The sequence below is a fragment of the Mustela lutreola genome, chromosome X, assembly GCF_030435805.1.
Source record: "Mustela lutreola isolate mMusLut2 chromosome X, mMusLut2.pri, whole genome shotgun sequence".
NCBI lineage: Eukaryota > Metazoa > Chordata > Mammalia > Carnivora > Mustelidae > Mustela > Mustela lutreola.
The window spans coordinates 131,037,841-131,064,440 of record NC_081308.1 but is presented as its reverse complement, the minus strand read 5'-3'; the positions used below and the strand labels follow the sequence as shown (position 1 = coordinate 131,064,440).

General features: G+C 57.3%; 2 protein-coding genes across 3 annotated transcripts; one reads left to right on the top strand and one right to left on the bottom strand.

Moving 5' to 3' along the window:
- Positions 1-529: 529 nt before the first annotated feature.
- ZFP92 (ZFP92 zinc finger protein) lies at positions 530-9,348 on the bottom strand. Of its 2 annotated transcripts, none has more exons than XM_059158065.1 (5): positions 9,196-9,348; positions 3,672-3,722; positions 3,384-3,510; positions 2,238-2,342; positions 530-1,921 (listed from the first exon to the last, which is right to left on the bottom strand). In XM_059158065.1, the coding sequence occupies exons 2-5, from the start codon at positions 3,702-3,704 to the stop codon at positions 699-701; spliced, it is 1,488 nt and encodes a 495-aa protein (XP_059014048.1). In that variant the 5' UTR covers positions 3,705-3,722; positions 9,196-9,348; the 3' UTR covers positions 530-698. The 2 variants fall into 2 exon arrangements, with proteins under 2 accessions (XP_059014048.1, XP_059014047.1); XM_059158064.1 differs by lacking the exon at positions 9,196-9,348 and adding an exon at positions 8,829-9,039.
- Positions 9,349-14,602: 5,254 nt separating this feature from the next.
- On the top strand, positions 14,603-25,698 carry PNMA6E (PNMA family member 6E). The gene is made up of 2 exons (XM_059156858.1): positions 14,603-14,724; positions 17,421-25,698. The coding sequence occupies exon 2, from the start codon at positions 17,431-17,433 to the stop codon at positions 24,391-24,393; it is 6,963 nt and encodes a 2,320-aa protein (XP_059012841.1). The 5' UTR covers positions 14,603-14,724; positions 17,421-17,430; the 3' UTR covers positions 24,394-25,698.
- Positions 25,699-26,600: the final 902 nt, after the last annotated feature.

Below are 26,600 nucleotides of genomic sequence, written 5' to 3'. Positions count from 1 at the left end.
CAGGGTGAGCCTGGTGGGCAGGGAAGACACGCCTTGCCTGGAGCCCCATCCCCTGAGAGATCAGAGTGTCTCCCAGACGCAGCCCCGCCCCAGGCCTCCGGGAAGATGCCAGCTGGACGCTGCGGCTCCTCGGAGAAGCAGCCGGCGGCACCCGTGGGCAGCTGTGGCTCTCAGGCACAAGGACAAGTGGCCCGGGAAAGAAAGGGGTCCCTGCTCAGCGTGCTAGCGGGGTGTCCTGTTCCTTCTCTCGAGCGGCAGGCTCAGAGACATCACTTCCTGTGGCGGGACAGGCCGGCTGGGGCAGGCCACGAACGTCTTTGCCCAAATCCATTTCCAGACAATTTCTGAACTGATGAGTCTGCGGTGACGTCACACAGTCCAGCCACAGTCCAGTCGCAGAGTTCCCTCAAGTCCCCTCCGCTGACAGGCGCTTAAACGATGAAAGTGCTCGGAGTGCTTCTACCCGGAAACACTAAGCAGTCTGGGGCTGAAGCCCACCGTCTCGCAATTGGAACCCAGGGCGCGGGGGCGGGCGGCGGGGACAGGGGCTCTCGTCACAGGGTGGCCCCCGCCCCCCCCCCCCCGCCGCCACAGGGGTCCTGAGGCCCGCGGGCCTGGGAGCACGCGTTGCAGCGCCCGCAGGCACCGTCGTCGGGCTGAGAGGAGCACCCGGCGCCCCGTTTCGAAGCCCGGCCGTGTCACACCGCGCGGGGGGCCGCCGCACAGCCCGCGTCGCCCGGGGCCGCCTCGCCCTCCGCCCCGCCGTCGCTCCTCCCCGCGGGCCTCCTCCCGCCGCGGGGCTTCTGGGGCCGGCCCGGCCGCCGCGGGGCCCGGAGGGCTTGGCCGCACTCGGCGCAACGGCCGTTCCCGGCGCGAGGCCGCCGCGGCTCGGCCCCCTGCGCGGCCCGGGGCTCCGGGGGGCGCCGCCCGCAGCGCGGACACGCGTAGGGCCGGTCGCGGCGGTGCAGCGCGCGGTGCTTGCCGAGGTTGGCTCGGCGGCTGAAGGCGCGGCCGCAGTCGGGGCACGCGTAGGGCCGCTCTCCGCTGTGCGCGCGCTGGTGCTGGCTGAGCCCCGAGCAGCCGCGGAAGGCCTTGCCGCACTGCTGGCACGTGAAAGGCCTGTCGCCGCTGTGGCTGCGCTGGTGGTGGATGAGCTGCGACACGCCCTTGAAGGCCTTGGCGCACTGGCCGCACGCGTACGGCTTGTCGCCGCGGTGCGTGCGCTGGTGCTCGATGAGGTTGGAGCTGCGGCGGAAGGCCTTGCCGCAGTCCCCGCACGCGTACGGCCGCTCGCCGCTGTGCGTGCGCCGGTGCTCCAGCAGCGCGAAGCGGCGCCGGAAGGGCTTCCCGCACTCGGGGCACGCGTACGGCTTCTCGCCGCTGTGGATGACCTGGTGCTTGATGAGGTTGGAGCTGCGCGTGAAAGCCTTGCCGCAGTCCCCGCACGCGTACGGCCGCTCGCCGCTGTGCGTGCGCCGGTGCTCCAGCAGCGCGAAGCTCCGCCGGAAGAGCTTCCCGCACTCGCCGCACGCGTACGGCTTCTCGCCGCTGTGGATGACCCGGTGCTTGATGAGGTTGGAGCTGCGGCTGAACGCGCGGCCGCACTGCTGGCACACGTAGCGCTTCTCGGCGCCGCGCGCTCCCTGCCGCCCGGGAACCCTCTCCTGCCCGACGCGGGGGCTGCTCCTCAGCCGCGTCTCTCCCGCCGCCCCAGACGGGCTGCTGGGACCTTTCTCCCGGGGAGGGTCACGCCTGCTGGACCCCGTCTGCGGAGAGGGAGCCCGTCTCACTCCCTGCTCCGGCGCGTCGCCTGGCGGCCAGGCCACCGGACGATAGTCACCAGCCCGACGATCGGGACCCGGGAGTTCTTCTGGATCACGCTTCTGTGCGGAAACCGACGTCGCAGTCTGTATCCCGCCTTCTGTAACGACACAGAGCGCCCACCAGGATCGCTCGCCCCGCAGCTCTATTTAGGGTTCGTTCTCCCGCCTCAGGCCCACACCAGAGCTGAGAAGGAACAGATCAGGACAGGAGGACGGGGCGCGGGAGGGAGCTGGAAGCAGTGGAGGGACAAGGCAAGAGGTGCTGTCTTCACCCAGGGTCTCAACGGGGACTCCCTGGGCGATTTAAGTGGGCCACAAAAGGGAATTTCCCACCCAAAGTGGTCACAATACCCTGCTTGGGCGGCTGCTCCCTGCGACTGGCTCAGGGCAGCCAGCCCGGCGCCCCACAATCACCTGTCTGCGTCTTTGCGGTGGCCGGTGTTCTCCAGATGTCTGTTGTCCAGGGCCCCTCCCCTTGTTCCAGCCAGGAGACCAGGTGAGGCTTGGTGGATAAAAATCCTGTCCATGGAAATGAAGCAGATCAGTGACATTCCTGTACTCAGCCCAGCCTTCCTATCGTCCGGAACAGAGAACAGAGAAGCCTCTAAGAGAGTGCCACTGCAAAGGTCCAGAGCAAGGACAGATTCTCTTGATGGAAGCAAAGGAATTTGAACGTATGGGAGCCCGCAGTGGCCATGGGCAGTCCAAAGTCCATGGGACTGGGGTCAAGAGCATAACCATGTTACTATTTGGCCCCAGAGGAGGGCAGCCGGCATGTGGGAAATGGGGGAATCTGTTTGAAGATCCCCCGGGGCTAAGGGCAGGGGTTTGTGGGAGGCCCTGGGGACGGTCAGGAATGGACACAGCTGAGGCACGCCTGCGCCTTGAGCGCTGAAGCCCCATTTCCATCATTGAACAGAACAGATGGCTCAGTCCCTTTATGCCGAACTCAACAGACGAATCCTGAACTCCCCTTTGAGCCCTGGATCTGCATGGTGAGGGTCAGAAAGAACCAAGGGGAAGAAACTAGTCTCCCTCTGTGTGGTTAGATTAGGGAGATGAAATCTGTAGGAAAGAAATGGAGCAAACAGACCCCTGCAAGCCGGCGGCAGTGGTGTGTGTGTGTGTGTGTGCGGGGGGTCCTGCCCAGCTCCTTTCCGGATTTCTATAGGCTGGAGAGCCGAGTGCACGTCTTAGCCTTGATACAAGGAAAAAGAGCAGCTGAACTCCATAATATGAAATGAATGTACAATTCCACCTTGATAATGAAAAAAGTCTATAGGAGCATATAAATATTCAAGGATAATGTGCATCTATCTTTTACTTAACATGTGATTTTAGATGCAAAATAAGTTCGATGGGGGCCCATGCATTTACCACTTGCAGGTCAAAACCATTAGCTAAAAACTGTCCTACTGAGACAAAAGCCGGGCTCCAGGAGATTACTGCCCTGATGGGAAAAGGCATTTATTCTTGGGCTCACAGTAACCAACAAACAAAGAAACTTAAAAATAAACAGAAACAGAGTAGGGGAATTAGATATGTGTATCCAATCCTTACCCAGAGACACCAAATGATGATAGTTTTCCAGCATCACTGTCTTGTAGAGGATCCTTTGTTGGACATCCAGAAGCTTCCATTCTGTCTTGGTGAAGTACACGGACACATCTTCAAAAGACACTGGCACCTAAAACAAGTCATTCCTGTGGCTGCAGGGGACTTCATCCCCATGAATCCCAGAATGGGCGGGCAGCAACTAAACCGGAGGCAGGGAGACCCAGAGAACTCATCAGTTAAGGGGAGACACGAAGAGGTGGCAAATGGGGAAAGTCAGGGAGCTCCACTCACCTTGGGTCTGGCCTTCAAGAGAACGGCTGCCATCGCAGGGGTGCGAAGGAGCTAATGGGGTTGGAAAAAGCCAAGTATGAGATGAGGTCCACCCTACTCCAACATGACCTCAGCCCAGTGAGGTCCCGTTCACAGCCACTGGGGGGCAGGACTTCCGCACGTCTCTGTGGGCTCCTCTCCTCTCTCCTCATCGGGGTGGTGGGCCGCCAGACAGGGCGTAGGAAACCTTCCTCCCATGGAAGCAGCGCCCCTTCCCCAACTTCCCAGCCGTTCCTGGAAGCTCCAGTGCCAACTCCTTTTCCTCTCAGCTTGGGGTCCTTACAGAAAAACTCCAGAACACACACACACACACACACACACACACACACACACACACCACTCCGCCTGAAGCAGTCCTACTCTCGAAGAATAGAGAAAGATCAGAATAGTGAGATGCCCTTTGGAGGGACCCACATTAGCTGGGAGAGGGGTGCTCTCTGAAGGAGGGACCTTCAGGCCGAGAGCTGAAGGCTGGGGGTGAGTGGAGAGAGCAGCAGGCTAAGGGCATGGCCCATATCCGGCCCTCAGATGGGACCGAGCTCAGCGGTCATGGTGTTGAAACGGGGGGCGGAGAGGGGTGTCCAGAAGGTGAGGCCGTGTGGGCACTCTGGGGACAGACAGGAGCTGGGGCTCACCCTAAGGGCAGGAAGAGCATGTCATTGCCAAAGCGGACAGAATCAGATTTCGCCACATCAACTTTCAATACCGGAAAACAGGGCGGCAAAGGAAGGTTTGCTCCAAGGCTGTTGTCCCCACCAACGGGAGGCCACAAGGTGGAGTGCCCCATGGGGAAGCAGAGGAACCAGGTGGTGGCTGGCCAGGGAGTGGGCTGCGAATGCTTATGCTGTCTGGGCGACTGCAGCTTATTTCTGCTACAGGAGAGAGGTGGCGCAGCATTTAAAGTGCAGCCGAGTCCCTTATCACCAGTGATGAGCTTCAATCGGCACTGGCTGAGAATAAACTCATGTATCTGGTGAAGATGGAAAGAATCCCTTAAAGCAGAATGAACACTAAAACCACTGGGTGAAAGACCTAGGGAAAGCAGATGGCCACGTGATGTCAAAATGTCTTCCCCTGTTTGCTGCTGGTCACAAGGCAGAAAGCTAACCTGGGCAGAGCTGGGACATGCCTGCTGTGGGGATGGCACCGTGGGGAGTGCACAAGGCTCTTCCAAAGCTTGGCTGGATTCTAATGCAGCTTTGAGAACCCACACCCAGTTTATAAAGGATCCTGGGGACAGAGGGAAGACCACAAGGAAGCAACAAGCCTGGTGTAGACGGTGGACTATACTCGGTCTCCTCTTCATACCAGTGTCATGGAGAAAAGAGGAGGCTGGCAAGAGAGACTGTTCTAGAGGAAAAGAGATGTACATGGCCAACAGTCAAGTGCAATGGGAGTCCTTGGTGAGATGCTGGTGTGCAGGACAGAGGACTCAAAGGCACTGGGGGCCTGGAGGGGTGACTGTGGGGCCAGTGCTGCTCATGTGTTGGCTGGATAATGGCAGCAGGTCATGGAATGAAATGTCCTTTGTGAAGCACTTACGGAGAAAATGGCATGTAAACTTACTTTAAAATATTTCTGTAAAAACAAAGGCAAGAGAGACGGGGAGAGAGAGAGAGACCCAGAGAAGGAGGGAGGGGCAGGGGAAAGGAGGAACAGAAAGAAAGAGAAACATGCCAAGAAGGCAAGCTGGAGGCCTCCGGCAACCCCGGGGAGGTGGGCGCCTGCGCTCTGTTTGTCCATCTCCTAGGCGGCGCACGCGATTAAAAGGGAGAATCGTCCCGTGGTCCCTCTATCACGTGACCGAGCAATTGCCCTCCCGAGGACTGACCACAGGTGTTCACATCAAAACAAACGCGCAGGGTTTAACTGCAGCCTGACCGGCAGCAGCCAGAGGGCGGAAGAACCCAAGACAGGGACCCAGCAAACCGGAGTCTGTGCCCATGGTGGGATGCTGTTTGGCTATAAAAAGGAGGGAAGTACTGCTCCGTGCTGCGGTGTAGATGAACCCTGGAGACCTCATGCTCCATGGAAGAAGCCAGGCATGGACATGAGAGGCCACATGCTGCGCAATTCCGCCTATGTGATGTCATCTAGTAGTTCACAAGAGCCGTCTTGACCTAGTTTCCAAGTTACGTCAAAAAGTTCTCTTTTCTCGGCCTTTCTTGGCCAGTTGGCTAAGCCCCCACCCTAAGTATCTCCCCCATTGGGGCTCCTCTCTCTGGGACCACTAAACACACTCCCTCAACCCTCCCCCACTTTATCAGGCTCCCACGCTCTGGGGCTAGGCACCCGACAACTAAGGAGCCCCCATGCCCCAGTGCCTGAGAAATCATCTAGATTAGCCAACGCACAGGGACCCTGCAGAAACTACCTACCCCTCCTCCAGTACTCACCCCCTGTCCCCGCCCCATTAAGGCCCCATGTGGCTGCCTCCTCTCCTTCAGAGCTGTAACAAAGAGGTCTGCCTTTGATCACTCCGAATGTCACTGACCTGTGATTTCCCATCAAAAAAGCTTGAAGTCTTACAAACTGTGTGACATCTCCAGCACAGGTAAATCCGGAGGGTCAGAGAGCAGATCAGTGAGGGCCAGCGGTTGAGGGGGAGAGCGCTGGGAGCAATGGCTTCCTGGAAAGGGTTTCTCTCTGGGGGATAAAAAGGTTCTAGAACTGAGGCGCTTGGGTGGCTCAATGGGTTAAAGCCTCTGCCTTCAGCTCAGGTTATGATCCCAGGGTCTTGGGATCGAGCCCCATATCCAGCTCTCTGCTCAGCGGGGAGCCTGCTTCCTCCTCTCTCTCTGCCTGCCTCTCTGCCCACTTGTGATCTCTCTGTCAAATGAATAAATAAAATCTTAAAAAAATGTTCTGGAACTAGAAAGAGGGGATGGTTGCTTCATGTGCTTCATGCCGCTGATCACTGGCTCTAAAGTGGCTAGTTTTATGTTATGTGAATCCCATCTCAACAAAAAAAGGGGGGAGTGGCAAAAGGTGTCACTGTCAAATAATCTTGATGTCCACAGGTCACGTGTGTCTCATGATGACACACTGTCAGCCACCAGGGGACTGGCACAAGCTATAGGTGTGTGTGCGGGCGAAGAACACTGATAGCAGCAAGGCTTCTCAGGCCACTAGCAGAACGTTCTGAAGGACAGCATCAACTTCTTTTTTCCTTACCATGACTGTCCTGCTGGGTCATGAGCCATTTTGGAAAATACGCAAATCGAAAGCCACCTCCCACAACTTGCTGGGGTCCCTTCGAAGCTCCCAAGAGAGAAGAGATTGTTGAGCTGTGACTTCCTGAGGAAAACACACTATGGACAGGGTTAGCCTGCAGACAGAGCCTGACACTGAAATTCGACGCCACAAGGTGCATCCAGGGGGCCAGTCATGTGCAGTGGTCACACCCAAGTGTCCATCCGTGAGACCTAGTCTCCCATACCCTCAAGCCTGCAAAGAGAGATATGGCAAGTTCTTCTCACAGACCCTGATCCTGAGTAACGCCCAGGCAGGAATAGGGCATATGCCTAAGGAAGAATCGGAGACTGTGGAACTGGAGAGGGGCCTCTCCTAAGACCCAGGTGGGCGACCGGGGCAAAGGAGAGGCTGAAGGATGATTCCAGGCCCCGAAGCTCAGGTGTCCCGGCAACCGGACACTAGGCAGACAGGTGACGGTCCATCAGACAGCAGTGCCCCGACGCCAGGAAGGCCCAGTCAGCCTGGGTTAGGAGGGTAGCAGAATCCCACCGTGCTTGCTGACTGGGCCAAGTAAAGCCGAGGATGTGGGGCTGACCCCCTGGGGGAGGAAAGGCTCTGGGCTGCCAACTGAAACGCATCATGGCTCAGAAAGGGGAGAGGCGGCCAGTGGACTTCAGTGCTGATGCTTACAGAAGACCACGAGATGGGGCTGTTTCCCCAGAAAAAGAAAACAGCAAACAAACAAACAACGGGAAAGGCGGTCAGCAATCCCATGCAGGCAGGGTCAAGAATTGGGGCTGTTTCACCGGCAAGGAGTGACGCAGAGTCTCTGCAGTCAGGCTTCTCCCTCCCCGCCCCCGCCGCCCCGGTGAAACTTCCTCTGAGGTCTGGCAATTTAAGACCCCAACCGCCGCCTCCGTGCTCCAGCGGTCTTCCCCTGGGACTGCATCATTTGCCACCCACCTGGTGGAAAGGCCTGAGGACCCGGGGCCCTAGGGAGGCCACAGGTCAGCCCAGGGCCTCCACGGTGCCTGACCCAGCAAAGCCCTCTGAGCCTCACCCTCGCAACGGATGTCTCCCTTGCCCTGGGGTGTGGGGGACATAGGCTGAACTGGTCCTAGGGATGGCTACCTCCTAGTGGGATTCTGTCCTTCTCTGCTCACGGCCCTCCCTGGGGTGTCCGTTTTACCCACATGGCTCTTTCTGACCTGGCCTTCCCCTCCTCCCACCCGTTTGCTCCCTACTCCTGCCACACTGTCTTCTGAGCGGTCCCTCCCACACACCATGCCGCCACTCATACCTCAGGGCCTTTGCACTGGTTGTTTCCTCTCTGTGGAATACTCTGTCATTTCCTTCAAGTTTTTCAGAAACCTCACCACCTAACTACATAAACTCGCAACCCAACTCCTCACCTTCTTTCCTCTGCTCTGTTTTCCCCATGGCACTTACCACCATTTAACACACTCTATACTTCCGAATTTAAAATGTTTGCTGTTTATTGTTGGTGTGGTGCCACTAGAACTGGACCCATCGTGGGGGGAGTTTGGCTGTTTTGTTCCCTAACAGACCTGCAGCACCCTGGCCGACACTGGTGGCTCAGTGAGGAGCTGGTGGACTGGCGGACCCCTCGAGCTAGTTCCCCTGCTCAGCTCAGCCCACTCCCTCTCCTGCTCTTGGGGGCCTTCCATGCCACCGCGGGCTTCCTCTCCTTAGGCCTTTTTGCTGCTGTGCACCTCACTACCAAGGGTTCACACCACCGAGGGGGCACAAACCCCCACCCTTTATAGCCACGGGAATACGTCTGGGACGCTCCAGGCCTGTGCCTGCTGAGGTCGCCAGGTGCCCCTAGGCGGGAGCGCCGCGACCTCACAGCGCCAGCCTGCCCAGCGCTCCCAAACACAGAGCGCAAAAACCCAAACTTACCGCCGGGTGGCCGGTGCTCTCTGGCCAGCTCCAGGGGCAGAGGCGAACCGCAGTCAAAGGCGTGAAACTAGGAAACACTGGCTGCCTTTCCCGGGACCCTCTCCCTCGCCCCCTCGCCCCCTGCCCAAACGGAGCCCCGCTCTGGGCTGCCACAGTCCTGCCAGGCCGGCGTACTGGGGCTCCGCGGGCCGCTGCGCTGCTCGCTCCTCTTCGCCGCCCCCCCCCCCACCCCACCCCCCGCCCCACCGCCCCGGCCCCCTCCCCCACACCCGGCCTCTGGCAGGCCCGAGGCCAAGGCTGCCGCCTCCGAGAAGCCCTCCGGGACAGCGGCCCCAGGAGATGGCGGGATTCCCTGCCGGGTTTCGACCTGGTCCGTGGGCGCTGCTCTCGGGGGGCGCGTTCTGCGAGGCCGTCCGTCGTCTGTCCTGAGCCGACGAGCTGGACCAGGACGCGGGCGGGGAGCGGGCGGGGCCGGGGCGGCGGCGGCGTGGGAACCCGGCGCGGGGGGTGGGGGGCATGGAGCATGCGCGTCGCAGCGGGAGGGCGGTGGGGCCCCGCGCGGGTCCCCGCGCGTCCCACTGGGGTTCTGGGCTGACTCCCCGAGCGCCCTAGGGCACTTCTGCTTCCCATCTGGGCTGCTTCCAGGACTTGGGTGGCGGTGGTCAGCGCGCCGCCGTCCGCCGCTGGGACGGGGAGGGGCAGCTTTGGCCGAGCGCCTCCCGTGGGTCAGACCCCGGGGCTTTACGTCCGTCCCGTCCTCTGTTCAGCCATTTGGGATCCATGGGACGCTGCAGGGCACCCAGTAAGCCAACAGGACGAAGATGAGAAAATGGGGTGCGCCGAGGGGGGCCTTAGGAAGGGCCATGTGCAGATGGAGGGAAAGAGAATAGCAAGAAGGGAAAAAGCCAAGAGCCCTGATGTCCTGATGATTGCGGTTCTTGCTCTGGCCCCTGGATTTCCCAGAGGGGAGCCACCACTGTCCCTTTGCTGTCCCTCCTCAGTGTGGCCACCACTGTCCTTCAACTCTCCCTTCCAGTGTGGCCACCCTCTCCCTTCACTGGCCCTCCCGGTGTGGATGCTCCCTCCACCATGTGTCCCCGTGGGCCACGCTGCCCCAAGACCCAGCCTCTTTCTAGTGTCAAGTCTTGGCTGTGGCATCAGGCTGCTCTGTGCGTGCTGGGGAAGGTCCCTCAGCAGCAATCGGGACCACAGGCTTCCCTGATCCTGCCCAAAGACAGAGAGGCCCTCCTCAGAACGTGAAGCCTTCCCTTCCACCCTGCTGGGCCATTTGGGGGATGGTCTGCCCAGGTCGCTAACAGTTGCCCTAGGAATGCCACGCACAGCTGGCCTTAGACCAATCAGATCTGCCTCTGGGCTTGAGGACGGGGGCGGGGGGTGGTGGTGGCTACCATGCCTTGAGCTGCACAGGGGAGGGACAGACACTTAATCCAAAAGGGGGTCCTCCCGGAAAAAGAAGAAAGGGGAAATGGCTGCGGGGAGGGCGGCCAGCTGTGTCCAGTCTCTAGGCATTCCTTTAGGTGACAGGAATTGTGGCCAGAAGGATCACCGGCTTTTCTGAGACGGGGGAGGGGGAGGGTCAACTTCCAGCAGCCCAGGACAGCAGCTCAGCCTCAGGTTGGCCTGCAGCCAGCTGCACCCCGCTGCACCCTGCTGCCCAGGGTCTGTTCCTCCCAGTGGCCCATCCCCTGGCCCATGCCCACACTTGGGAGGGGGAGCAGGTGAGGTATAGCTATATGCGGGTTCATCCATGATGCCCCACTTCTGTCCCTAGTCCAGACCTCTCCTCCCTACCCCTTATGTCCAGGTGGATTCTAGACCTTTCCACTTGGGTGCTTCCAACTCATATGCCCTAAACGGAACTTAGGATTTTCTACCCAGTCCCCAGTCACAGTGAGTAGAATCCCCACACACCCATGTTAAAGGCCAGAATTCGAGGATGTGTCCCTTGTTCACCTTCCTCTTCCGGTTATTCCTGGTGTTTGATTAGTTCTCCGCGTGTTTTAGGTCTGTTAAATCTCTGCCCTATCAGTTCCATGACACTGCCACTACTATGGTTCAGACCACCATCATCTCTCATGGGACAGCCCCAGCTGCTGCTCAGTAGGCTTTCTGCATCCACTTTGTCCCCTCCCCTCCTAATTCTTGCAAAAGAAAGCCAGAAAAAGCATCTGGAAATACAATGTGAACGTGTCATACACACATGTGAGTGCACTTGCACCTCTGACTTCGAACCTTTCAATGTTCCCAGCTCTTTTAGGTAAAGACCAACCATAAAGACCACATGGTATTTTCTCTCCAGCCTTAGTGCGTGGTGCTCACCTCACCCTGCATCTCTCTGTTTGTCTCTGCTCCAGCCACACTGGTCTGCTCTCAGTCCGATACTCACCATGTTTCTTTCAACCCCAGCACCTTTACGCATGCAGTTCCCCCAACTGATGTGAACCCCACCTCCCTCCCAGAAGAAGAGTGGAAAATGCCAGGTCCCCATTCTCTCAGCTTCCCTTGCAGCTAGTGCGTGGGCTCGTGACCTGGTCCCACCAATCAGATGCACCTGCTGCCAACTAACTCTGGGGCCAGAGATAGGAAGAAGCAGGGGCCACACATACTCCATAAGGGTGGGTGGGCAGCAGCAGAGGCAGTACGACCCGCTTCCCAAGGAGCAGGGGTGTCTGTGGTTCTCGCGACAACACGTGCATCTTTCATTGCTGCGAACCAGTGCAAACCAGTGTCTGCGCCCAGCCGGGGGAGGCAGCCTTGGAGATGCCTTCACTAGCCCAGCCCTGAAGTGTGATTGAGACCCTTGCTCCACTCTGCAAAGCCTCCAAACCTGGCTCAGCAGTCATCCTCAAATGCCTGCGGGACATCCATCATCCTTCAGCTAATTCCATTTGCACTTCCAACAGCCAGTCTGCTTCTGTTGTGTGCAGCTAAGAACTACAACGGACTGGTTTTCTGCAGAGGCTGCGTGATCTCCCACTGCGTTAGGTACTCCCTGCCCTGGGTTCAGGGTCAGCACGTGCTCTTAGAGCTTTGCAGGTCTTTACTCAATCCATTATTGACTCTTCTTTCTCCATCCTTCTTTTAACATTAGTGTTTGTTAATAGTTATGAGTATCTAGAAGCTTCATATTACTTGTTGGAAAACAGATTGAAAAAAATGAGCCATTTTGAGAAACTGAGAAGAAAAAATATTTTAAAAAAGAAAGAAAACAACAGAACAGAACCTCAGTGATCTGTGGAACAACATGATAAGGTTTAACATGTGTATTTGGGATCTGAGGAGAAAAGAGAGAGAAGGGGGAAGAGAAACTACTTAAAGAAAAAGTGACTGACATTTTCAGTTTGGAAATAGACACAATATTCAGATTCAAGAAGTTCTGTGGAGCCCAAGGAGGACAAACACAAAGAAAAGACATATGTCGGAGTACTGAAAACAGGGACGCCTGGATGGCTCAGTGGGTTAAAGCTTCTCCCAGGGTCCTGGGATCGAGTCCCTCATCAGGCTGCCTGCTCAGCAGGGAGCCTGCTTCCTCCTCTCTCTCTGCCTGCCTCCCTGCCTACTTGTGATCTCTATCTGTCACATGAATAAATAAATATCTTAAAAAAATACTGAAAACAAAGGATAAAAAGAAAATCTTGAAAGCAGTCAGAATTAGCTGAAGCACTACCTTCAGGAGATTCTCCACCGAGTTCTCATCAGAACATCAGGAGGCAGTGGGACAACATTTTAAAGTGCTGAACAACAACAAAAAACAACTTTCAACTCAGAACTCTCTATCTCTGGGGAAAAGATTCTTCAAATATAAAGGTGAAATAAGGACTTTTTCAGATAAATGAAAGCCAGGAGAAGTTATCAGTAGACCTGGGCTGACAGAAATGATAAAGGAGGTCTTTCAATCTAAAGAAACACAATAGTAGAGGGAAAATGTGATTTTTGGGTAGAGCTGAAGAACACCAGAAATGGTAAACATGTAGGCAAACATTAAAGAGTACTTGTTTGCTCTTGATTTCTTTATAACAGATATGAATATATAAAGTAAAAATTATAATAGCCTATTGTAGAGTTTATAATATATGTAGATGTAATACATATGGCAACTACATCATAAGGGAAGAGATAGAGGGCGAATGAATCTATCTGGTGGAAATCTTTTCAAATTTATGTGAAGTAGTACAGTATTTACTGCAAGCAGACAAGTGAACAGTTAAGGTTATATATTATGGTCTCTAGAACAACCACAGCGAACCAATGCAAAATGATAATTACTTAAAAAAGTATTAGACAAGGGGTGCGTGGGTGGCTCAGTCAGTGAGACATCTGCTTCAGTTCAGGTCATGATCTTGGGGTCCTGGGATCAAGCTCCACATTGGGGGTTCCCGCTCAGCGGGGAACCTGCTTCTCCCTTTCACTCCGCTGCTCTCCCTCTCTTTCAAATAAATAAATAAATAAATAAATAAGATCTTAAAAAAGGCAACAGACAAGTTAAAATGGAATTTAAAATAATTGATTATCTCTGTCAGGAAAAAGGGAGCATAGTGCTACAGACTGAGAGTTTGTGTCCTTTCCAAAATTAACATGCTGGACCTTCATGCCCAATATTTTAGGAGGTAGAGACTTTGGGAGGTGATTAGGTCATGGGGAGGAGTCTATGAATGGGATTAATGCCCTTATAAGGGAGACTTCACAAAGGTTCCTCACCCCCTTCTGCCATGTGAGGACATGATGAGAAGGTGGCTGTCTGTTAACTGGGAAGTGGGTTCTCACCAGATGTAAAATGTGACAGTACCTTCACCTTGGACTTCCTAGCCTCCAGAACTGTGAGGAATAAACGTTTGTTGTTCATAAGCACCCCAGTCTATGGTATTTTGTTAAGGGGCCTGATGAGCCCCTTAAGACAGATAGTAAAAGCATACACTTAAATCCTACCATTCAAAAATTATACTCAATGTTAATGGGTTAAACACTCCGATTGAAAGGCAGAGATTTGTCAGAATGAAGAAAGAGCAAGGATTTTGTTGTCTACAAAAGACACAATTTAAAAAAATAATGACTCAGATATGCTAATAGTAAGAGAATCCCAAATTATATACCATGCAAAGAGTAAGCCTGAGAGAGTGGGAAGGGCTATATTAATATTAGACATAATATATTTAAGGCCTAAACATATTACCTGACCTGAAAGGTAATTATGATATCAGGGTCAATTAGTCAGGAACAAATAGAATTTATAAATGTACTAGTATCCAATCACAGGGCTTCAAAATGTATAAAACAAAAATTGACAGAATGAAGAGAGAAACAGACTTTCTCATAATTATAGGTAGATATTTTAACACTTCTGCCTTAGGGACTGATACAGCTAGATAAGAAATCAATAAAAATATAGAATGCCTGCATGACATTACCAAGAATAGAAAATAAACTTTCCGAAAAAAATTCGAGCATTTTTGCGCAAAGAGCTGTCTCCATCTGCAAGTTTCCGCCATCCCCGCTGCCTTGTTGGTAAGGCGTGTCATTGGCGGAAGGTCGTTCGGCGCCGGCTCGGCTTTTGCTTCGGGAGGCTCGAGAGCCTCGGAGCATCGGTCTCGGAACACGGATCTCGGAACATCAGTCTCGTGAGACTCTGAGGCAGGTCGCTTCAGTAACATGGTGCCTCGTCACGTGCCCTCCTCAGCCAATCGTTTGCCTGGTCGAGAGACGCCCCGAGAACATTCTGCCTCCAGCGCCTGGGGGCTTCTGGGAGTGGCCGGAAGCGCTTGCGGGCTTCACGCCGCGTGCTCGGAAGGCTGCGCCACTCGGCTCCTGGCTGTGCGGCTGGCGAGAGCGCTTCAGGCCTTTCGGAGTGGGCGTGTGGAGCTGTTCTGAGTGGGACGAAGTAAGTAGATGGGCCCGGGCTCGGCAGTTACCGGGAAGGAGGGATGTGGGCCGAGGGGCTGTCCGCGGTCAGGGAGCTGAGGTGGAAGAGAGGGCGCCTGTTGGGGGGCGGGGGGGGGGTTGCCCGAATGGTTCCTAGCGATGGGGTCTGGCGGGGAGGGCTCCGGGGTGAGGGGAGGTGGGGGGCAGGGTAATGTCGCCGCGTGTGGCGCTGTGGGAGCGGGGTGGGGGGGGGGCGGTTCTGGGCCGAAGGAGCGGCCGCTGAGGGCATCCCAGTGTTGGGGGCCCGACGGGGGGACTGCTGGCTGTGAGGGGAACGGTCGCGGGGGGGGCCGCTCTGGTGGGGGCGGGCTTCAGGAGTCCTGATGGCTGAGCCTGTGTGAGGCGTGGGAAGGGGGGGCTCAGGGCGGCTGGAGGCGACGGCGGTGTCGGCTCCCTGGCGGGGTGCTGAGAGGGCAGGGATACGTCCCCATCGCGGGTGGGGGGGCTCGGCTGCGGGTGCGGAGCGTGGGAGGCGAGGGCCTCGCGGGGCTCGGGTTGCCGCGGGAGGGCTAACGGCTGCTCTGTGGGGGAGGGGGAGCCCCCCTCGCGGAGAGTGGGCGTGCCGGAGAGTCCGGAGGGAGCGACGGGGCTGGGGGGAGCCGGGAGGCGAGCACGCCAACTGCCCCTGACAGGAACCGGGCGGCGGGGGGGGGGGGGGTACTGGGAAGGCGCCCCCACCGCTGCCGGCGCTGCTGGGGGAGGGAACTGCGTCGTGTGCGGGGAGGCCAGAGGCTAGCGGGCGGGCCGCTGCCGGCGCGGATGCGCCCCTCGGGAGGGCGCTTCGCTTGGGTGGGAGCCCAGGAACGGTGACGGGCTGTGGCTGTGGAGAGTGTGGGAGGGGAGTCTTCCTAGGAGAAGGCAGAGCTCGCGGGCGTGGCGAGGTCGTGGAGCCGGAGGCTGCCGTCTCAGCCCGTGCGGGCGCCCTGCTTGCCTTAGGCTCTGCGGGCTCTACCAGTCGGTTCGGGCGTGGCCCCGAGGACGCTCTGCGCCTGCGCAAACAGCACGGCGCGCCTCGCCGAGGGGAGGTGGATGCGCGGGCACGTGGGGCCGGCAGCTGAGCACGTGCGGGGCTCAGGAAGAGGCTTTGCCCGCTTCTGCGCGAAATGGCGGACGGATTCCAGCAGGGGGAGTTGCAAAACCTTGTCCTCCACAGAACGTAAAGTCTCGTTCCCTTCCACCCACATACAGTGTATGCTGGGCCATAAAAAAGTCTCCAGAAATTTTAAAGGATTGTGCTTTTGCATAATAAGTTCTTTGGTCTTACGGAATTTTATTTAAAATTAAGAATTATAGGGGCGCCTGGGTGGCTCGGTTGGCTAAGCGTGCACCCTGTGCTGGGAGTTGGCTTCTCTCTCTGCCCTCCCCCTCTTGCTGCTCACTCGTGCGCGTGCTGCCTCTCTCAGATAGAATCTTTTATAAAATAACATTAATAATAATAACAACAAATATTTGGAAACCCATGGCTCAAAGAAGGAAACCGAAGAAACTTAGAAAATATTTCAAACTGATTAATTTAAAAAATACAACTTACCCAAGTTAGTGAGGCAGCTAAAGAAACAATCAGCAGAAAATGTTTTACTCCTAAGTAGGTGCATTAGAAAAGAAAGGCATAAAATCAGTGACCCAATGGTCCATTTAAAGAAACTTAAAAAAAAAAAAAGAGTGAACTAAATGCAAAATGAATTGGCTGAAAAAATGTTACAGCTAAAAGAAGAAATCAGTAGTAGAAAGCAAATTGTAGATATTTAACAGAGCCATACATTTTTTTAAAGGAGAAACAAAACTGATAAAGCCTTAGTGAGACTAATCAAGAAAAAAGGGAAGGAATACTTATTACCAACATCAGGAATGGAAGAGTGTTATTGCTACAGATGAGACAGACATTAAAAAGAGAATGCAAGGGGGCGCCTGGGTGGCTCAGTGGGTTAAAGCCTCTGCCTTTGGCTCAGGTCGTGATCCCAGGGTCCTGGGATCGAGCCCCGCATCGGGCTCTCTGCTCGGCGGGGAACCTGCTTCCTTCTCTCTCTGCCTGCCTTTCTGCCTGGTTGTGATTTCTCTCTGTCAAATAAATAAAATATATATATTAAAAAAAAAAGAGAATGCAGGGATTATTTTGGAAAAAATAATGCCAAAAATTTGAATACTTGACTTATTTCTGGGGGAGAGGAACTTCCTTATTTTTTTAAGATTTTATTTATTTGTGATGCACGCATGCACACACACACAAGTAGGGAGAGGGGACAGCAGAGGGAGAAGCAGCCTCCCTGTTGAGCAAGGAGCACGATGCGGGACTTGATCCCAGCACTGTGGGATCATGACCTGAGCCGAACGCAAACCCTTCACTGACTGAGGCCCCCAGGCGTCCTTAAAAACCAACTTTCTTAAAGTGATATCAGAAAGAATAGAAAATTGGACTAGGCCTATGTCTGGTAAATAAACTAATGTATCATCACAAAAATTTTCTAAACTCAAACAAAATGCGGAGTGGAAGCACTCGAGGGCACCACTGCAAAGGACGTGAGGCTTTGACTATGTAGTAGGGTAGCCTATGGTATGGTAGGTATGAACATATCTCTCACCCCTTGAAACCCACGGCTGAGGCTCACATTGTGACCGTCTGTGTGCCCCTATCTAGTCATTTCTCTCCACCCTCAGGTTCTCAGCAATGGCGATGCCACTGGCAATGCTGCTTGACTGGTGCAGGTGGATGGGTGTGAACGCACACCGTTCCCTGCTCATCCTGGGCATCCCTGATGACTGCGGGGACCAGGAATTCCAGGAGGCCGTGCATGCTGCCCTGTGGCCCCTGGGCAGGTACCGACTGCTGGGCAAAGTGTTCAGAAAGGAGCTTGGATGCAAGGTCGCCTTGGTCGAGTTTCCTCAGTATTTAAACCGAAGTTTGATCCCTCGACAGATACCAGGCGAAGGAGGACCCTGGCCTGTGGTCTTTCTGCCCCAGGCCCCTGATTCAGAGTCACAGGATAGACCAGATTTCCCTGCACAGCCCCAGAGTCAAGCAGTGGCTTGCCAGGCAGGTGGCGCAGGAGCTGCAGGGGAGGAAGCTGCGAGTGAGGCAGGAGCTGCAGGGGAGGAAGCTGCGAGTGAGGCAGGAGCTGCAGGGGAGGAAGCTGCGAGTGAGGCAGGAGCTGCAGGGGAGGAAGCTGCGAGTGAGGCAGGAGCTGCAGGGGAGGAAGCTGCGAGTGAGGCAGGAGCTGCAGGGGAGGAAGCTGCGAGTGAGGCAGGAGCTGCAGGGGAGGAAGCTGCGAGTGAGGCAGGAGCTGCAGGGGAGGAAGCTGCGAGTGAGGCAGGAGCTGCAGGGGAGGAAGCTGCGAGTGAGGCAGGAGCTGCAGGGGAGGAAGCTGCGAGTGAGGCAGGAGCTGCAGGGGAGGAAGCTGCGAGTGAGGCAGGACCTGCAGGGGAGGAAGTTGCAGGTGTGGCAGGAGCTGCAGGGGAGGCAGGAGCTGAAGATGGAGGAGAGTCATATGAAGAAGAAGCTGCAGGGGAGGCAGGAGTTGCAGATGAGGAAGAAGCTGTGAGTGAGGCAGGAGCTGTAGGGGAGGCAGGAGCTGAAGATGGAGGAGAGTCAGATGAGGCACGAGCTGCAGGGGAGGCAGGAGCAGAAGATGAAGGAGGAGTGTCCCATGAGGGAGCCGCAGGTGCAGCAGCAGCTGGGGGTGTGGCAGAAGTAGCAGGTGAGGAAGGAGCTGCCGGTGTGGCAGGAGTGGCAGGAGCTGCACGGGAGGCAGGAGCCCAAGATGAAGGGGGGGTGTCCGATGAGGAAGGAGCGGCAGGTGACACAGGAATTGCTGGCATGGCAGGATCTGTGAGCATGGCAGGAGCTGCTGGGGAGGCAGGCACTGCCGGGGAGGAAGGAGCTGTGGGGGTTTCAGGAGTCATAGATGCGGGAGGATCCTGGACCCAGCAGTGGAACCAGGCCCAGCAGCTTGTGCTGGAAAATATAGCCTTTGGGGAATTGAGAGCCTTTTCTGGGTTGGAAGAGCCAGACCAAGAGCAAGAGTCCTTTGAGAGTTGGCTGGACCATGCCAATGACATGCTGTACACGTGGCGCTACGTGTCGGAAAGGGAGAGGAGGCGACGGCTGCTGGAAAGCTTGGGTGGCCCCGCACTGGAGCTCCTGGGCAGCCTCCTGGCAGAAGATCCCGACATGCCTGCTCAGGATTGCCTAGCTGCGTTGGTACAGGTGTTTGGGGACAAGGACTCCTGCGTGACAGCCCGGCTCAAGTTCCTCACTTGTGCTCAGCGGCCTCAGGAGACTTTGTTTGCCTATGTGATGCGCCTGGAGGGCCTGCTGCAGTCGGCTGTGGAGAAGGGGGCCTTCCACCCTGTCGTCGCAGACCAGGTTCGCGCCAGGCAGGTGCTGATGCGGGCCCGGCCGAACGAGCTGCTCCAAAACAAGCTGAGGAGGATGCGACTGGAGAGGAGACCACCTGGCTTCCTGGGGATGTTGCGGCTGATTCGGGAGACTGAAGCATGGGAGGCCATCCCAGTTAGCGGTGAGCAGTTCCAACCGGAAGTAGGGGCCTGTGTGGATAGTGGAGGGCTGGCCACTGCCCAGGCTGCCCCTGCCTGTGAAGAGGTTGCTGAAGCCTCTGCAGCCAACAGAGGTGCTTTCCGGGCTGATCCGGCTCTTGAAGTCATGACCGAGGGCACCCCTGCGGGTGCAGATGAAACTGGGGTCCTCCCAGCTAACGAAGATGCTTTCTGGGCTGCCCTGGTTCTTGAAGTCGTCACCGAGGGCACCCCTGCGGGTGCAGATGAAACCGGAGATCCCCCAGCTAACGAAGATGCTTTCCGGGCTGACCTGGCTCTCCAAGTCGTCACCAAGGACACCCCTGTGGGTGCAGATGAAACCAGGGATCCCTCAGCCAACGAAGATGCTTTGCGGGCTGACCCGACTCTCGAAGTCGTCACCGAGGGCACCCCTGCGGGTGCAGATGAAACCGGGGCCCGCCCAGCCAACGAAGATGCTTTATGGGCTGCACTGGTTCTTGAGGTCGTCACTGAGGGCACCCCTGTGGGTACAGATGAAACCGGGGATCCCCCAGCCAACGAAGATGCTTTCCGGGTTGACCCAGCTCTTGAGGTCATCACCGAGGGCACCCCTGCGGGTGCAGATGAAACCGAGGCCCCCACAGGCAACGAAGATATTTTCTGGGCTGACCGAGCTCTTGAAGTCATCACCAAGGGCACCCCTGCGAGTGCAGATGAAACTGGGCCCCCCCCAGCTAACGAAGATGCTTTCCAGGCTGACCCAGCTCTTGAGGTCGTCACTGAGGGCACCCCCGTGAGTGCAGATGAAACTGGGCCCCCCCCAGCCAACGAAGATGCTTTCCAGGCTGACCCGGCTCTTGAGGTCGTCACTGAGGGCACCCCCGTGGGTGCAGATGAAACTGGGGCCCCCCCAGCCAACGAAGATGCTTTCCGGGCTGACCCGGCTCTTGAGGTGGTCACCGAGGGCACCCCTGCGGGTGCAGATGAAACTGGGGATCCCCCAGCCAACAAAGATGCTTTCCGGGCTGACCTGGCTCTTGAGGTCGTCACCGAGGGCACCCCTGCGGGTGCAGATGAAACCGAGGCCCCCCCAGGCAACAAAGATATTTTCTGGGTTGACCCGGCTCTTGAAGTCGTCCCTGAGGGCACCCCCGCGGGTGCAGATGAAACTGGGGCCCCCCCAACCAACGAAGATGCTTTCCAGGCTGACCCGGCTCTTGAGGTCGTCACTGAGGGCACCCCCGTGGGTGCAGATGAAACCGGGGATCCCCCAGCCAACGAAGATGCTTTCCGGGCTGACCCAGCTCTTGAGGTCATCACCGAGGGCACCCCTGCGGGTGCAGATGAAACCGAGGCCCCCCCAGGCAACGAAGATATTTTCTGGGCTGACCCAGCTCTTGAAGTCATCACCAAGGGCACCCCTGCGGGTGCAGATGAAACTGGGGCCCCCCCAGCCAACGAAGATGCTTTCCGGGCTGACCCGGCTCTTGAGGTGGTCACCGAGGGCACCCCTGCGGGTGCAGATGAAACTGGGGATCCCCCAGCCAACAAAGATGCTTTCCGGGCTGACCCGGCTCTTGAGGTCGTCACCGAGGGCACCCCTGCGGGTGCAGATGAAACCGAGGCCCCCCCAGGCAACAAAGATATTTTCTGGGTTGACCCGGCTCTTGAAGTCGTCCCTGAGGGCACCCCCGCGGGTGCAGATGAAACTGGGGCCCCCCCAACCAACGAAGATGCTTTCCAGGCTGACCCGGCTCTTGAGGTCGTCACTGAGGGCACCCCCGTGGGTGCAGATGAAACCGGGGATCCCCCAGCCAACGAAGATGCTTTCCGGGCTGACCCAGCTCTTGAGGTCATCACCGAGGGCACCCCTGCGGGTGCAGATGAAACCGAGGCCCCCCCAGGCAACGAAGATATTTTCTGGGCTGACCCAGCTCTTGAAGTCATCACCAAGGGCACCCCTGCGGGTGCAGATGAAACTGGGGCCCCCCCAGCCAACGAAGATGCTTTCCGGGCTGACCCGGCTCTTGAGGTGGTCACCGAGGGCACCCCTGCGGGTGCAGATGAAACTGGGGATCCCCCAGCCAACAAAGATGCTTTCCGGGCTGACCCGGCTCTTGAGGTCGTCACCGAGGGCACCCCTGCGGGTGCAGATGAAACCGAGGCCCCCCCAGGCAACAAAGATATTTTCTGGGTTGACCCGGCTCTTGAAGTCGTCCCTGAGGGCACCCCCGCGGGTGCAGATGAAACTGGGGCCCCCCCAACCAACGAAGATGCTTTCCAGGCTGACCCGGCTCTTGAGGTCGTCACTGAGGGCACCCCCGTGGGTGCAGATGAAACCGGGGATCCCCCAGCCAACGAAGATGCTTTCCGGGCTGACCCAGCTCTTGAGGTCATCACCGAGGGCACCCCTGCGGGTGCAGATGAAACCGAGGCCCCCCCAGGCAACGAAGATATTTTCTGGGCTGACCCAGCTCTTGAAGTCATCACCAAGGGCACCCCTGCGGGTGCAGATGAAACTGGGGCCCCCCCAGCCAACGAAGATGCTTTCCGGGCTGACCCGGCTCTTGAGGTGGTCACCGAGGGCACCCCTGCGGGTGCAGATGAAACTGGGGATCCCCCAGCCAACAAAGATGCTTTCCGGGCTGACCCGGCTCTTGAGGTCGTCACCGAGGGCACCCCTGCGGGTGCAGATGAAACCGAGGCCCCCCCAGGCAACAAAGATATTTTCTGGGTTGACCCGGCTCTTGAAGTCGTCCCTGAGGGCACCCCCGCGGGTGCAGATGAAACTGGGGCCCCCCCAACCAACGAAGATGCTTTCCAGGCTGACCCGGCTCTTGAGGTCGTCACTGAGGGCACCCCCGTGGGTGCAGATGAAACCGGGGATCCCCCAGCCAACGAAGATGCTTTCCGGGCTGACCCAGCTCTTGAGGTCATCACCGAGGGCACCCCTGCGGGTGCAGATGAAACCGAGGCCCCCCCAGGCAACGAAGATATTTTCTGGGCTGACCCAGCTCTTGAAGTCATCACCAAGGGCACCCCTGCGGGTGCAGATGAAACTGGGGCCCCCCCAGCTAACGAAGATGCTTTCCAGGCTGACCCGGCTCTTGAGGTTGTCACTGAGGGCACCCCCGTGGGTGCAGATGAAACTGGGGCCCCCCAAGCCAACGAAGATGCTTTCCGGGCTGACCCGGCTCTTGAGGTCGTCACTGAGGGCACCCCCGTGGGTGCAGATGAAACTGGGGCCCCCCCAGCCAACGAAGATGCTTTCCGGGCTGACCCGGCTCTTGAGGTGGTCACCGAGGGCACCCCTGCGGGTGCAGATGAAACTGGGGATCCCCCAGCCAACAAAGATGCTTTCCGGGCTGACCTGGCTCTTGAGGTCGTCACCGAGGGCACCCCTGTGGGTGCAGATGAAACCGAGGCCCCCCCAGGCAACAAAGATATTTTCTGGGTTGACCCGGCTCTTGAAGTCATCACTGAGGGCACCCCCGCGGGTGCAGATGAAACTGGGGCCCCCCGAACCAACGAAGATGCTTTCCAGGCTGACCCGGCTCTTGAGGTCGTCACTGAGGGCACCCCCGTGGGTGCAGATGAAACCGGGGATCCCCCAGCCAACGAAGATGCTTTCCGGGCTGACCCAGCTCTTGAGGTCATCACCGAGGGCACCCCTGCGGGTGCAGATGAAACCGAGGCCCCCCCAGGCAACGAAGATATTTTCTGGGCTGACCCAGCTCTTGAAGTCATCACCAAGGGCACCCCTGCGGGTGCAGATGAAACTGGGGCCCCCCCAGCTAACGAAGATGCTTTCCAGGCTGACCCGGTTCTTGAGGTTGTCACTGAGGGCACCCCCGTGGGTGCAGATGAAACTGGGGCCCCCCCAGCCAACGAAGATGCTTTCCAGGCTGACCTGGCTCTTGAGGTCGTCACCGAGGGCACCCCTGTGGGTGCAGATGAAACCGAGGCCCCCCCAGGCAACAAAGATATTTTCTGGGTTGACCCGGCTCTTGAAGTCGTCACCGAGGGCACCCCCGCGGGTGCAGATGAAACTGGGGCCCCCCCAGCCAACGAAGATGCTTTCCGGGCTGACCCGGCTCTTGAGGTCATCACTGAGGGCACCCCCGTGGGTGCAGATGAAACTGGGCCCCCCCCAGCCAACGAATATGCTTTCCGGGCTGACCCGGCTCTTGAGGTGGTCACCGAGGGCACCCCTGCGGGTGCAGATGAAACTGGGGATCCCCCAGCCAAGGAAGATGCTTTCCGGGCTGACCTGGCTCTTGAGGTCGTCACCGAGGGCACCCCTGTGGGTGCAGATGAAACCGAGGCCCCCCCAGGCAACAAAGATATTTTCTGGGTTGACCCGGCTCTTGAAGTCGTCACCGAGGGCACCCCCGCGGGTGCAGATGAAACTGGGGCCCCCCCAGCCAACGAAGATGCTTTCCAGGCTGACCCGGCTCTTGAGGTCGTCACTGAGGGCACCCCTGTGGGTGCAGATGAAACCGGGGATCCCCCAGCCAACGAAGATGCTTTCCGGGCTGACCTGGCACTTGAGGTTGTCACCGAGGGCACCCCTGCGGGTGCAGATGAAACCGGGGATCCCCCAGCCAACGAAGATGCTTTCCGGGCTGACCCGGCTCTTGAGGTCGTAACCGAGGGCATCTCTGTGGGTGTAGGTCAAACCCAGGCCTTCCCAGCCAATGAAGATCCTGCTGAATCTGTCCCAGCCAACATGGAGGCCAGTGAGGCAGTTCCTGGCACTGTGGAAGCTGATAGGGCTGCTCTTGAAGCCCATGATGCTGCCAGGGCTGCCCCTGACCCCCAGGAGAGCTCCAAGTTCTTCCCTGCCACTCAGGAAGATAAAAATGCTCCCATCTCTGTGAGCCTAGGTCAGGCAAGACCCTCAGAGGCCCCTGGGGGTCCCATTCCTCCCCAGATGGGTGGAGTTCCCAGGGTGGGCCCAAGAGGTCCTGGCTATGAGCCAGAGGGCCTAGCCCAGGCCGGAGACCAGGAGGCCAGAGGGTCCCCTGAGGAGGGGCTGGAGCCTATCCCAGAGGAGTCAGGAAATGAGGATGGAGCTTGGGAGACGATCCCCCCCAAGTCCTCCTCAGGCAAATAGGCTCAGAAGGCCCAGAGTCCCCCTCTCCTCTCAGGTATCAGAGCTCTGGAGGCAGAGGGAGGCCATGCCGGGGCAGAAGCCTCACCCTATGTTGGGGGGCAGGGCCGAGGGAGCAGCCCACTCAGCCCAAACAAATTCCTTGGACCCCACCTCCCCAAGGCACCCTAGCCACCCACCACCATGAGCCCTTCCAAGTGACCAGGATGACCACACTTGACACCACATGGGGCGGGGAAAGGTGCCCCCCCCGCAACCCATGGCAGCACCCTACCTGGCCCCTGCCCCAGTCCCAATCCATGCCAACTCAGGCAGCCAGTCTGGGAAGCACCCCTGAGTGGCTGACCCTAGCCTAGGTGATGGGCACCCGGAGCCATCTGCCACCTACACTAGACTGGGAGATGTTAGGGGCCGCCTCAAGGGTGCCAGCCTCTTGGGTCTCCCAAGAGGGAGATCCTCATGCGCATCCCCCAGGGCACGTCACTCCATGTTCTGGGAAACCTGCTTGTGTCTCTGTGGGGCCCTTATGACCCACGTGTCACGTTACTCCTCCACCCCACTAGGTCCCGTTCCTGTGCAGAGCCTTGAGGTGTGCAAGAGCCCGTGGTGGGTGACCTGGCCTACTGGGGCAGCCACCCCCCAGCCCAGGGACCTGCCGTGAGCCTCAGTGGCGACCGGGGCTCCGCTCGCTCTCTCTCCCAGTGTTGTGAGCTCCACCGCTGCTTTCTCGGTGTAGATTTAAGCCGGCCGCTGCTTGTTCTCGTGGAGATGTGTGTGTGTTTCTCTGAGCAGCTGTTTCCAGCCCCATCTCCGAGATCCCCAGCCCAGTTCCAGGAGACGGCGGGAAGGATGCCCGAGGGCACGGCTGCTGCTCGCCCAGTGACCTCGGGAAGGAGGAACCAACCAAGGACCGAGGTGGCCAGCGGGAGTCTCCACGGGAACCGTGCTCTGATGTGCCACGTTGTTTCTTGTGACTCCGTGTCCCCGGCTTGGCCGAGTGTCCCCTGCTGCGTTTTCCACCTTCCTGGGACTGTCCTGTGCAGGCCTTAGGGTGGTACCAGGCCCCAGCATGTCAGCCAGAGGGGAGGGTGCCCTGGGGTGAGGGGATGTGGCCAGTTTCTATCATCCTGGCCAGAGGTTGATGGTGGGGCCGCCAGGGAGCAGGAGGGCCACAGTGTTGGAGGAAGCAGAGACACCTCATTTGGGACCCGGTGTGGGGGGCATAACCTATGGGCTCTAGTGGCTGTTAGATGTTCCTTTCTCTGTTGTCATTCCTTCTTTGATGGTTTCAGTAAATGTTTTCTTCAATAAAGTTCATTGCATGTTTCAGCTGAGTCTTGCCTCTGCTGTGGGCCGATATAAGGAAGGGTTTGCTGGTTTGCTGGGGTTGGGGGAGGGAGCCAGGGAGACGATTTTTATCCAGTACATATGGGAGACTTTTCCAGGGAGAGGTTATATGAGGCACTTGGACGGGAAGACTAGGATATGATCAGGAGCTTTCTTCTATTTTATAGGTGGATTGTAAAATTTTGGGGTTCCATTGGCCCTTGTCTTGGGATGGCCCTGTCCTCTTTCCCTTTTGAAACTAAGTGGGAGTAATGATGGTTTTCTCCTTTACTAAGTTAAAGGGATCTCTGACATCCAGTTCCTGGGATTGTACATTGCTTAAGGTGTGCAGTGAATGGAGTGAGGCCATGCATCAAAGAGCTGTCATAGCTCCAACGCCCTTAGCATCCTCGTTGAGAAAGTCAGTATTAAAAAAGTGATAGGTTTTTGAAGAACCCCGAATGTATTTTATTATTCTAAGCATGAAACTCATCATGGAACAACATTAACACTTACTGAGCAACTGAAAAAATCTAGACACTTGGGTTTCTGGGAGAATGGGCGTATTTTCCTATCGCTTCCACTTGCTAACAGGCTTGGTGTCAAGGAAAAAAAAGACGAGGCTACTTAATGGACAATGAAAGGGGGATGCACGATAGCTGGGGGAGGGGAGGGGTCTGCTCTCCGAAGGGGTCATGTTTTGGGATGGGGGTAGTGGGGTTCACACTAAGGGAAATAAGCAGTTGCACCACTTAGGTGGGTCCAGTGGACACTGCTCATTTCCTCTGTCCTGGGAAGCTGCCACTTGAGGCTGAGGCTGGAAGGAGCAGAAAATGCCTGGTTGGCATTTTCCCAGCTTCCCCTGAAGCTTCCCTAAGCTAGGG

Bases quoted from the DNA above. Each gene is read 5' to 3' on its own strand.
- ZFP92 (XM_059158065.1), bottom strand. From the start codon at position 3,704: ATGGCAGCCGTTCTCTTGAAGGCCAGACCCAAG. The intron at 2,343-3,383 runs GTAAGGATTGGA...TTCCATGGACAG, and splicing joins TCATCATTTGGTGTCTCTGG to GATTTTTATCCACCAAGCCT. The intron at 1,922-2,237 runs GTGATTGTGGGG...GTGTCGTTACAG, and splicing joins CACCGCAAAGACGCAGACAG to AAGGCGGGATACAGACTGCG.
- PNMA6E (XM_059156858.1), top strand. From the start codon at position 17,431: ATGGCGATGCCACTGGCAATGCTGCTTGACTGGTGCAGGTGGATGGGT.